Here is a 12711-nt window from a genome sequence, read left to right as displayed (position 1 = left end):
AAACAAAAGATTGTGAGTTTAATTCATATTCAAGTACAATTCATTTCTCTCCTTTGGAAAGAAAAGTGCAGCTTTCACCTTCCCATCCAGCTATTTTAAGTGAACCAGGGGTTGGAACTAGATGATCTTTAAGGTTTCTTACAACCCAAACCATTCTATGGTTCTGTGGTTTATGCAGCATTTATGTTACATTAAAATGACTTATACATAGATAGCTAGAACAAAATTGAAAGCACATAGAAGCAGTTTATCTTTTAATTACGGATATTAGCTGTTTTAAGGTATTCAAGTGTTCAAATTTAGTGCCATGCATAAATGAATATCCCTCGTAAATGTAATGGTTGTTTCACAGCTTGTCTAATTCCAGAGGCCAGTGTACCACCTAAACTCATAGCCTGTATATCTGCCACTGACTATGCACTGTTTTATCCTACCTTCAGAATACTTATCTACTATTTATTTTTACAATGCACTCCAGAATACCTCACTGTCCATCTTTTAAAATGTTTGTCATGAGGAAAGTGAAAGTAGAAAATATTTTCTTTTGGTTTGCCTAAATATATAAACATATATATATACATATCACATTACCTACTGTACACAGCAAAATCATCATCATGTTCAGTGGCACAAGGGCCATGAAGTCTTCACTGATGAGCAACCTTTGTAAAGTGTGTTGTGAGGACAATCAAGCTTAATTAGATTCATTTTTATAAAAGCACTGAAGGAAGTTCTTTCACTATGGTCTGTATTGCTGCTTTTACAAGTCTTTTAAATGAAATTTAGGAACTAAGCCAGTTTAATTAGGTAATGTTTATTTTACATAGAACAATCTCCAAAGAATGTTAAAAAACCCAATCTAAATACTGATTTTATTGCATTTATTTTCTTACAATAAAAAAAAAAGGAAAAAAAAAAACCAGACAGGCACAATTTACGTATTCAAATACTTCGAACTGAACAGTGTATGTTCACTGTTCAGGGTTCCCCAATGCCACTCCAAAGGCTGCGAAAGTAGAAAATGTCATTTTACACGAGGCAGTAGTGCATTTAATAGGAATGAATCACAAAATATATTTTTGTACAGTAAGATGTTACTGTCATTTTATAATTACCCATAAAAATTTTTTGAATTGCACCAAAAGTTTGCTTTACAATTGACAACTGCCACAAAATAGGCGTAGTATGTAACTAAGTATTTGTCCAAACTATCCCCTAGAAACAAATTAGAATTTCTTTCAGTAAATACTTAGAGTCTAATAAGAACTATATTATATATCTGAGGTCATTTAAAAATGTTTTAATAAGAAGAGGCTTATATATTCAACTAAATTCAATTTCTGCCTACCTTAATATCCATACAACCACAATAGCAGAGCGTCCTAAACAATATTTTGATTTAAAAGTACCAACACCAATGAAATTTGGAACTGTTTAATCTATATCCTACTTTTCTGCTTCATTTTCAGTGCTGGAAGGCACTGCGTACATTCTTCTGAACATTTGGTGGTTTAGGTTTTTTTAAAAATTAAAGCGTGTACAATGACAAACTCCAAACGAATATTTAAAAGGAAAAAAAAAAAATACTGAATAGACTTCTCACTGATGAATGCGGACCATGATAGCTGAAGACACTCATTTTCCATAGAACTTCTTATTCAACAAGAATATGAGCAAATTCACGTTCACTTTAGCCTTATCAAACATTTTCATTACAGCCACACCTTCGTACTGCATCTGAAGCAAATCCTGTAATCAGAAATAAAATCATTAATCTCTATTTGAATCCATATACTTTACAACAACAAGATTGGGTCATTTTCATCATATGATAACCATCTCAAACTCCAGGTCCTTCGAAATTTAAAGAATTACAAGCGACTATTGGATAGGTGTAGAAAACATTACATGCTTCCTAGACCCCAAATTGCAGGCTGTCAGTAACAGCAAACCAGAAGAAACACCGTTTTCTGTGTATTTTTGTTTTGTCCTTGTTCTTGCTGCTTGCCACTGAACTAATGTGGCATTTGTTTTCATGCAGTTGCCCTGACATAACCACTAACGCAACTCTGTGCCCAGCATCCTACAGAAGCCATATAGTTATTCCCCATATGATCTGCTGCTCTGTGCTGATTGAACAATTCATGAATACATATAAAAAAAATCTGAAATACTTTATATTTAAAGCAAGTGTGACTATATAGCAAATCAACAAAATTCAAACTCTACCTGGAAATGGAGCTGCACTTTTTCCATCTCAACCCCCAAAAATTTTGCTTTGATTTCAAAGTCACCCACTTCTTCTCCAGGTGTGATATCAAACATCACATTCTTAAACCTTGAAACAAAAAGGATAACTGATTATGTATGCTGTACAGTTTTATATAGTCTACAGCTTCTGGGAAAAATCCTGCAGAACGCAAAAGAACTTTGACCATGAGCAGTGTAAATGGTGTCAAACAAACCACCCCATCCCTCCTGCAACATCTTCTTGGAGACTTTCTGTTGTAGATACAGTATGGAATTCAGAGCTCTCTCTTATGTATTGAGGGGGGAGAGGGGAAGAGGAGAGAAAGCTGTGGGAAGTTCAGGGAACAAAGATGATCAAGTGTCCACAGCATAGGAACGGAGCACCCAGATTTTTGTTCTGCCATGCCCAAGTGTCTCCTTGCAGGTGCATACACACTCTCCCCAGGTTTCAGTTTGCGTCATGTGGCTTCCTCTGCCTGACAAACCCACCTGGAAAAAAACTGCATCTGGAAAACTTTTTTCCATGCAGAAGATGGATAGAAGGGTGCAGAGCATGGAAGGTTTTCACTACAGTGGCCTCAAAATGGATGGGTACAAAAGGGATATTAAGCCACCACATCTGTTCACCTAGCCATAATGAGGCAGTGCAGAAAACGAAGTGTTTACTTAGTATATGAAAGTGATTGGTCAGTAAAGAAATACCTGTTACAACTGCGTAACAAATCAGTCAGTAGCAGTGAACATGCTGCTGGACTTGTACTGGTTTCATCTAGAGCTAAATGCCAAAACAGACTTACTCAAACATTTTCCCAAGGTAATCATATAGTGGGGTACAAGAGAAAAAATGAATTATGACAATTAGTCTTTATCAATCTCCTGAATGTAAAAGTCTAAGGTAATATTAGGTGTGGCATAGGAAATGGCAAAGGTTTCTTTTAACAAATGAAAGAAGAAAATGTTGATTAGAAAATGCTCTGAATTTTTTATACCACACTTACTGGTTGGTTTGAAGATCTTCAATTTCTAAGATGACACCTTTTTCATGCAGTCTTGCAGCTGTGTACTTTAATGAGGTCTGCTTCAGTTTTTTGCTTCCCTTCACCTCTTCTTTTCCATCTACTTTAATTGACCTCCGTGAATTTCTGGTAAAAGAACAAGGAAATGGCTTTTAATTTATCTACCAGGTCTTTTATACTTGAACTACTCTTCTAGCCATATTTAGCTTTCCTTCAGTCTTTGCCTTCTTGAACTCCTATTAATGAGCAGAATTAACATTCAGAACAAATCTAAGAATGAGAGGAATTTTTAGCACATAGTGAATAGTCTAAACATTTTGACAACAATTTTGAATCAACATTTCTAGCACTTTTTTAAAGTTTAAACTCTATTGTGAAATGTAACCGCAATCCGAAAGAGTCCACAATCACTGTAAAATAGCAATTTGTAAGCTTACAGTGACATAGGTGTTAAATAAGATTGGCCATTAGAGTTCATTTTTGGATCAGTGAGGTAAGCTCCTGTTCATGTTAGTAATGTGTTTCATTTTGACACATCAGTGGCACTAATGGGGGCTTGCTCTCGAATAACTGCATCGTACCCAAAAGGTAAGATTATTTAGGCATTTGGGGCAATCCCAGGCACAGCTACAGGCTGGGTGGAGAAGAGGTTCAGAGCAGCCCTGCGAAGGACTTGGAGGTCTTGGTTGATAAGAAACTTAACCTGAGCCAGCTTCAGTGTGCACTCAAAGCCCAGAAACCAACCTTATCCTGGGCTGCATCAAAACAAGTGTGACCATCAGGACAAAGGAGGTGATCCTGCCCCTCTACTATGCTCTTGTGAGACCTCACTTGGAGTACTGTGTGCAGTTCTGGTGTCCTCAACATAAAAAGGACATGGAGCTGTGGGAGCAAGTCCAGAGAAGGGCCATGAGGATGATCAGGGGCTGGAGCACCTCTCATATGAAGACAGGCTGAGAAAGTTGGGGCTGTTCAGCCTGGAGAAGAGAAGGCTGCGTGGAGACCTCATAGTAGCCTTCCAGTATCTGAAGGGGTCCCACAAGGGTGCCAGAGAGGGACTTTTCATCAGGGACTGTAGTGATAGGACAAGGGGTAATAGGTTCAGACTAAAACAGGAGAAGTTCAGGTTGGATATAAGGAAGAAGGTCTTTACTGTGAGAGGGGTGAGGCACTGGAACAGGCTGCCCGGAGAAGCAGTGGCTGCTCCATCCCTGGCAGTGTTCAAGGCCAGGTTGGACAGACCCTTGAGAACCTGGTCTAGTGTGAGGTATCCCTGCCCATGGCAGGGGGGTTGGAACTAGATGATCCTTTCCAACCCTAACTATTCTATGATTTAACTATTCTATGATTTATTTCCCTCTTTTCCATGTGAAAGACAAAACACAATCCTTTTAATGAAGGAAAAAAAATCAATAATTACTTCCCAAATCTGCATGACTTCAAAGCATGCTAATATGTGTGAAGTAACACCAATTAAATTTATTGAAAACATGTATACATCTCAGGCCTCTTTCTGTAAGGTAGCTTTAAATAAATGCAAAACTTTACTTTCCAGGTTTTGGCTCAAGTTACGGTGATGACTTCCGTGAACTTTCTAATCCATGGGTTGTCAATCTGTAAGAATCAAAACTTTCAACTACAGATTTATACCTGCTTTCCCCGCCTGATAAAACACACTGAAATACTAGAAGAGAAGACAACTCAACTTACTTTCTTGTTAAGTTGTCTAAGCAAGTTTTTATGTAGGTGTTGTAATAATTAATCTGTTCTTCATAAAATGCTGTCTTGGAGTTAAGTGCATTCAAAGTCTGCTGGAGTTTCACCAATTCAGCTTTTCGGTGATGTCTGTATCTTCTTTGATTCCGGATATCCTAAATAAATCCATTAATGTAATTGGTTTGTTAATTTGATATTTTTAAAAGTATCAGCTCGCTGCCATTCAAATCTGTAATTACACAACCTGACCTAATTAATTGGAGAAAGCACGAACTATGAACTGCCATGTTAGTTTTCATAAGCATGGTACCTGCCATAATAGTAAGTACTGCCATAATACTAAGTACTACGGTTTGTGTGACTGTACGAAAGACAATAGTCACCTTGCTACTCATGTATATGAGTGGCAGTAGTCTCTTGAACTCTGTGATGGTCTCCAGGGCATGACAGACACAGCAGTCATAAGGGATACGTTGCCTTCATGCTATAAATGGAAGCTTTCTCACAGCTAGTTTCTGGTGAAAGTCCTAACAAATGAGAGCTTGGACTTCTACTAAGCAAGAATTAGCTACTGCTAAACTAGAGCTTGGGTTTAAGGCAGTGGTTGAGTTGAGGTAGTTGAAAAAACATATAAGCATCTTCCAGTCGTAAGGCTTATCCCAGTTTTCAGATTACCTTAATGGCTCAAAATAAAGCATCTGGGCTTATAGACAAGAAATAAAGAATGGGGCACTGCATGTGTAGGTAGAATGGTTTTGTCTCAAGCAGAAGGAGATGCAGACACCTGAACAGCGCAGGGCTTTAAAGTGGCACTTCAGAGTAGGTGCAACATGACATAATTGTATTAGAGACTGAGCTCACATGAGTAATTTACTCATTTATATACTCAAATATATTTGCAACTTTAAAAAAATACATATTCATAGTATGTAAATCACTCGTGAGTTAGGAGTAATTTACTTATGAATAAAGATAAACTGATATTAGTCATGAGCAATTAAAGATCATCCAATATTAGTCATAAGCAATTAAAGATAAGCCAATACACTAAGAGCCAGTATTGGTGTGGATTTGGAGCTGGATTTGCCTATGTGTACACAGCAGGCTCGGTGCTTTATCAACCCCAGGATGCCCACTGCATTGGCCCTCTATATTCCTTGAGTCCTGCTGAACCACTGCAGACCAGTGTTAATACCAACCAGAGAATGTTTTGGGACTTTAAGTCTTTTTAAACCTTACCAGTACTACATTAATGATCGATTAACACACTGATGGGTAATTCTGATTAAGTTATAAAAAGCTATATTAAAACACATTATACTGGAGAAGTTAAAACAGCAGCAGTAGTAAATCTGTATAACAGAGTATACAGTTTTATGTTATTCAGTTCAGGTGTTTAAGCATGAGAGAACTGTCTTTCGCTTATTTTGTCAGTAAACAAAGATGATTATTTTTCTTATCTGGATACTTATGCAATTCTGCGTAGCATTCTCTGGAAAATGTACAGCTCTAGCTGGAATGGATTTGGGTCAGATGCTTAAAAACTGTCAATATACAGCACATTCCATTTACCTTGGCGATCTCATTTATAATTTCTTGGTACTTAGTTGCTGCAGAGACTAGTCCTGCTTGTTCCAATGTCCGGAGATTTCTCTGAATTTTCCTTTTCTTTTGTTCTATTGGTAGCTGTCCATCTTCAAAAATAGACTGACTGTGCTTCATTTTCTCTGGAGTTTTGGAATTTAAGATGGCACGTTTTTCTGCAAGTTTCAGGTGCTCAGATTCCTGTGTAGAAAAAAAAAAACCAAAACCAAAAAACACAACAGAAAAGCCCCCCATAAAAATCCAGAACAGTTATTTTCCAGCTCATTATAACAGTTAAGTATTTAAGCACATTGAATTCTCAAAGGAGGTTATCAAGAATCAAGGTGCAGGCTTTATTTATATCCTCTTTCCACATGATCTGAAAGTGCTTCATTTACTATGCCTTTTGACATACCTTAAGTAACTAATCACAACACCTCCATGTGTTTCAATTAATCAAAGCATGTCTAAAATCAGACAGACAAGTCAATGGCTTCACTTAGTTGTTGGACAACTCAGATCTCACAGGTGTCTCCTACATACACACACTGAGGTAAGCTAAAATGCGCACATATTGAGATGTAGCTTTGTGTGTCAGTATCTACAGGGAAGTCTTCAAGTGGGAGCTCTTCCCACTCAATTCCCATACCAGGGATAACAGTAGCTCCCCAGGCAGATGTTTGCTTTTATTGCTTAAGCAAATAAACTAGGTAACAGGGAGCATGAGTTAGACACTGAAGTTCATGAGAAAAAAAGAAATGTAGCAGAAGGATTAACTTCAGGCTATTTGTTTGTGCTATAACAGGATAAAAAGGACCCTGCTTCGAAAGAAATTTAAAAAAAAAATGTAAAAAGAGAATATTATTACTGTGCTAGGTGACAGCAAGACACATTTTTTCTTTTCCTTTGACACTGTTACCAATTATACAGTAAAAGAAAATCTGTAGGTCTCACATTTTGAAGGCTCTAGATTTGGAATAGTCCAAAACCTGCAACATTGTTGTTAAGCAGTGGAGAAAGCTGTTGGAGATCTGTTAAGACTTTTGAACAGCTGTAATAAAGCAAGCACTTTCCTCACTATTCAGGTACAACATAGCACTTACCTGTTGTGCAGTGGCCGGTGTTTCTAATATTTCTAAGAGTGTATCCCCTGGCTGTGTTCGTATCACATCCACAATGAGTCTTTTGGTCCTTTTAGAAATGATATATGGGTATTACAGAACAGTTGTCACTGGATCACTTGTGCATTTCATTTCTTCAACAGTAAAACTAGCAAGCTCCAATTTATTATGGATACTTAGTATTGTTTGTGTGTCCTAGCTTTTTGTTTGAGAGCTTTCATTAATAATGTTGAACACCTGGCTTCTACACAGGTCTGAATAGAGAAATACATCCATACTTCCCTCCCTTTTATTTTAGAAAACAGTTACCAACTAGCACAGTAAAAAAGTTACTGTTAACATGATAAAAATTCAAGCAACAACTTGCATGTGGATTTTAATTACGATCATGAAAAAACAGCAGATATGAACATAATCTTTGCAAAGCCTAAGCTGTGCAAGGTTCCATTAAGGGAACCTTTTCACTCAAAAAAGTACAAATGCACTCAAAACTGATGAACTTCTGAAGGAATATTACATCCACCACAATGCATTTATGGACACCACTTAAGGGCAGATATTTCTCTAGTGGCAGAAGACAAGGAGCATTTCCTTGCTAAAAAAGGCAAGCAGCTACATCCCGATTCGTAAACCAGTTCTTTTTTTGGGTCAGAACGTATCTCATTCCTGCTGCCTCTTCATCCATAATACTTCCAAGAATGTCCTGCTACAGAATTCTATTAATTTAGAGGACACAGTTACAAATGAGATATAGCTCATTATTCTGAGAAATTAACAGAAATTTGAAAATGCAGCTTAAGTTTCCCAGGAAAATATCTAAATATGACCAAGTCTTCTGAGATAAAACACCATGACTAGATTTAAAATGATCATTTACCTACGTAAAGTTGTAGATTTTGTTGGTGTTTTCAGGACAAGAAGTTCTCATAAATGCAATGAAATGGAACAAAAGGTTTACTCATATACAGAAAACATTATATAAAACCAATGAGTATTTGGGTACGATCTAAGCTTCCGTGGAAGGACTGCTCCTTCCCTCTTGGAAAGTGACCTGCTAATCCTCCTGCAAACTAGTTTGACCATTCACAGCTGCTGTCAACAGCACTGAGCAATTCTAGCACATTGCTAGAAGGCCTAGCTGTTCAATGTTAGAAGGACTGCTGTTAAATGTATTTTTAGTTCACAAACTGTGGACTAAACTCGGAGGATGGGGAGTGAGGAGGGAAAGAGGGGTGGATGGGAACAAAAAAAAAAAAAAAAACCAAAAAAAAGGAGGAAAAGACCAAACCCAAAACCACACACAAAAAAAACCCAACCGGAAAAGCTTCCTAAAGTTGGCTCACTTGGGCTACATCAAGACATTGCTGGCTTTCTCTGCCTGACACAACTTTCGTCAGTCTTTGTTGGTCACCACTGCATTCTACATTAATGTATGTGGGATGGCATTGCTATTTTATGCAGTGCCTTAGAAACAGCCGCTGATATGGCTGATAAGACATGAGGCTTATTTCGACTTCCTCTCCCTACGTACCAAACCTATTCAGCTTTGTCACTTTCCAGAAGCACGACACTTGGGGCTGGATGCCTCGCTCTTCACCTGCCACTTGGCATGCAGCACTTGCACACTCAAACCAAGCAGACCAGGCACCTTACATAGAGCCCTCTAGGCAGGGATACCAGCAAGTATTAGGACTTTTCACAGAAGCTTTAACAAAACCATGTAAAAAGCAAATATGTTGCTATTTTTATAGAAATTCACTTGCAGAGAAACAAGGAACACTCAGTGAATCAACTGACTTGAATTTTAGCCAGGTGCCTAACATTTCACAGTCGCAGCAAAAGACTTCTCTGCAGCTAAGGTAGGAAAGTTAAACACCTCTATGTACACATCTCTTGTGTAAAAAGTAGCAGAAGTATTTTAAATGTTGATATTGTTGCAAAGTAACACAGGTTGCTAAATATTCTTCTGTCAGATTGTTTACTAAATTTCCTTAGAATATGATATCACTTGGAAGCACTTATGCAATACAGAAGTTGAATTCTTTTGTTAATTCTCATGCTATTGGTTCAGCATATTTCTGCACAGTGCACAGGATTAAAGACATTTCCTTTGGCCTTCATTTCACATATTTTTAGGGATTTCATGTAGGGGTAGCATTTTACTCCTACAGAGAGCAAAAAAGAACAGGAAGCTTTCTTTTTTTTCTTTTTTAAAGGGACAGCAGCAGGCATATCCTTATTACGAAACCAGCCTGGGAACAGCTGCAGAGCCTTGGTCTCTGAAATGCCAAGTAACAAACAGTTTTGATTCAACATTGTCAATGCAGTCCCTTTACTTTAGACCTCAAATTATGTTTGATAAATTATAGAAAAGCCTCAGTATTTTTTTGTAGAAGATTCAGATCAAATATGCACAAATACAATGGAAAAACTTCTCTTCCTTTTAGGATAAATAGTAAGAGCTTTCTTGCACTTAAAATCAGATTTTTCTTCAGACCTTAGACAGGCATTTATGGATTTCATCCAAATTGCACCACTTATTACAGACATTGTAGTGAATAAATTTCTTCAGAAGTAAAACTTCACATATTACCTAATAAATTCCTTTTACTGATTTTTTTATTTGGAAAACAAATACTAACAGATCAGACTTAATTACAGCTTGTATCTGCACCCTTAGTGCTTGCAAAGGCATGAAATCCTTACCCTGTAATTCCCTTTAAAATGAATTTCTAAACTTCACACTTGTGGGGTATAAATAAGCATGGTAATAAAAGTAATAAAGCAGCATTCCATTCTCCTCCAGGATCTTAAATAAGCCAGTCCTTGTTCTGCACAACTTGAAATAACTTCAAAAGAGGGGTGCCAAAAATTTGATACTAAATGCTTTTATAAAAATATTTCTGACTGTAAAGTAGCCTATATCCCAGGGTACCCCAATAGCCATTTCTTAATTTGCTCACCAGAGAGAATAAACATAATTTTCTTTCCCTGGATAAAGCATGCACTATTCCTGCTGAAGTGACAGTTGCATCCGGTTCAAATGAGTGATGGCAGTACATTAGGAAAGTGTTTTCCTTTGAGCGGGAGGAGAGGGCAGCATGATACTGTCCATCCCTTACAAGGCTAGACAGCTTTTCATCTCTCCTTTCCCAGAGCTATGGTTTTTAAAGCAGAATGCTTTTACAACTTTATGGAAAGCACTTACTAGGCTAGGTAATGATCCAGTCATGCTCCAGAACACAACTGGCAGCATGTTTATCTATCTGCAAGCTTTCTGGAAGGACTGGCACTTTCTCTGACTTTTGCAAAAGTTTGAGTAAGACCAAACAGAAACTGGCTTTTGAAAACTGAGTGCACTCAGTACCTCAAAAATGCACTTAGGCTGGACAGCAGGGTAGAAGTAACTTTTAAAACAATACAAAAGAGAAAGCATTGCCAAAATACAGGTTTTTGAGCAAGACTTACTTTATCATCAGGCTTTTGAGATCCTGATCTTCACCCTCTCGTAACTCATATTTGCTTGTTAGAGACAGTGAAATCTCTGTTTTTGCAAGCTGATTCAGTGTGCTTGCCCTGTTGGGGTCATTGAGATCAACAGCTCCTTCCCCTGTAAGGAAATATCTTTTACTCTAAGTTTTCCAGTTCTCCCATGATTCAATGCACAAAGCAAACAAGAACCTAGTTAATAAACGTAGAAGTTTATTAAACAGCACACCCATTCCTACCATTTAGAAGCAGGGGTTTTTTTTGTTGTTGGTTTTTTTGGGGGGGTTGGTTGTTTTGGGTTTGGCTTTTTTTTTTTTTTTTGATATTGAACAGTCAGAACCATAAGCCAGTTATTTATGTCCAGTTAGAATACTTTGGAAATGCCACCAACTCTTGCTTTTCAAGCTACTGGTGTGCAAGAGGCTCACAAGTCATCTTCTTAAAGAACAATACAATCATGATGATAATAATTTGTCCAAAAATGCAGTGATAGTGGAAAATGAAAGAGTAGCAGCTATGTTAACAGGCTATTCACTTGGAAGCTGGTATAATCCATGGTGTTCTAGCTACTTTGTAAACAGTTCACGTGTTACAACAATTAACGTAAATATCAGTCACATTTATTCCTTATAACTCTAATAAATTTACATAATTTTTAAAACTTCATTTTTTATGTGTCAAAATAAAAAATTATTTCTTCTCTGTGCACATTTTCCAAGTTCTTAGCCAAAAGTAACAAATCTTAAGATCATGATATTAAAAAAAAAAAAAAAAAATCACTTGCTTTCTATCTGCAATTTGAGCACAACTGAACCATTCTAGTTGAAAAATTATTAAAGTTTGGATTTTGAATCACATCAATCTTTAGAGGGAATATTGCAAATTAGATGAAGTTTCAATTATAGGGAGTGATATTACAGAAAGTGTTCAGAAAATAATTCTACAGTAAATGAAGAAGCTGTAACTGTGAGAGACACAAGAGTATTTAAGATCAGGCCCCCATTTCATTCTGCCCCATTTAGTGAAGTTAACCATAAGGGTGAAGAACAACATACCAAGGAAAGACTCTACATCAGGAACAGGTCCCAGCCCTTCCAGCAGTTCGTTCAGCAGGTCATTTGGCTCAGTGGCAATGGCATCCTGATGTTCCAACAGTAGCTATAAACAAATGTAAATGAAGTAATTATCAAAAAAACCAAAATAAAAATTCACTCTTCCTTCTTCCCCCCCCAAACATTCCCAGTGTCTTTATACTTGTAGATAAATCTGGAGACTCAATGTTGAAAACCAGACCTGGTGTGAACAGGATTATAGAGGACCCAGGGTGGGGAAGCATGTTCAGTTCTGGGCTATGAATTTAGGATTGCGTTTTCTGCAAAACAGCTTGCTGTGCTTGTCTGGCAATCATCTCCAAAGTGGAGATACCTATTTTCTATATAGCTATTCCAGTAGCTTGTAACAGAAACAGTGATACAAAGTACAGCCATTTCTCAAAGGAAAGTGAGAAACCAGCTATGCAGCAACTGCTGCACAAT

General features: G+C 37.3%; 1 protein-coding gene across 4 annotated transcripts in view; it reads right to left on the bottom strand.

The window, feature by feature from the left end:
* Positions 1-858: 858 nt before the first annotated feature.
* Positions 859-12711, bottom strand: part of IQGAP2 (IQ motif containing GTPase activating protein 2) — a 123912-nt gene continuing 112059 nt past the window's right edge. For 3 of the 4 annotated variants that reach the window (XM_030512468.1, XM_030512469.1, XM_030512471.1), the window contains 8 exons: positions 12232-12334; positions 11156-11297; positions 7670-7757; positions 6555-6767; positions 4977-5137; positions 3249-3392; positions 2230-2338; positions 859-1749 (listed from right to left, as the gene is read on the bottom strand). In XM_030512468.1, coding sequence (XP_030368328.1) covers positions 1636-1749; positions 2230-2338; positions 3249-3392; positions 4977-5137; positions 6555-6767; positions 7670-7757; positions 11156-11297; positions 12232-12334 — 1074 coding nt within the window. In that variant the 3' untranslated portion in view covers positions 859-1635. Of the gene's footprint in view, positions 1750-2229; positions 2339-3248; positions 3393-4689; positions 4861-4976; positions 5138-6554; positions 6768-7669; positions 7758-11155; positions 11298-12231; positions 12335-12711 lie in introns of those variants that run through there. The other variant, XM_030512470.1, reaches the window with a different exon arrangement.

This window comes from Strigops habroptila, chromosome Z (assembly GCF_004027225.2).
Source record: "Strigops habroptila isolate Jane chromosome Z, bStrHab1.2.pri, whole genome shotgun sequence".
Taxonomy (NCBI): Eukaryota; Metazoa; Chordata; class Aves; order Psittaciformes; family Psittacidae; genus Strigops; species Strigops habroptila.
The sequence above is the reverse complement of the archived record's forward strand: the minus strand, read 5'-3'. Positions and strand labels throughout refer to the sequence as shown.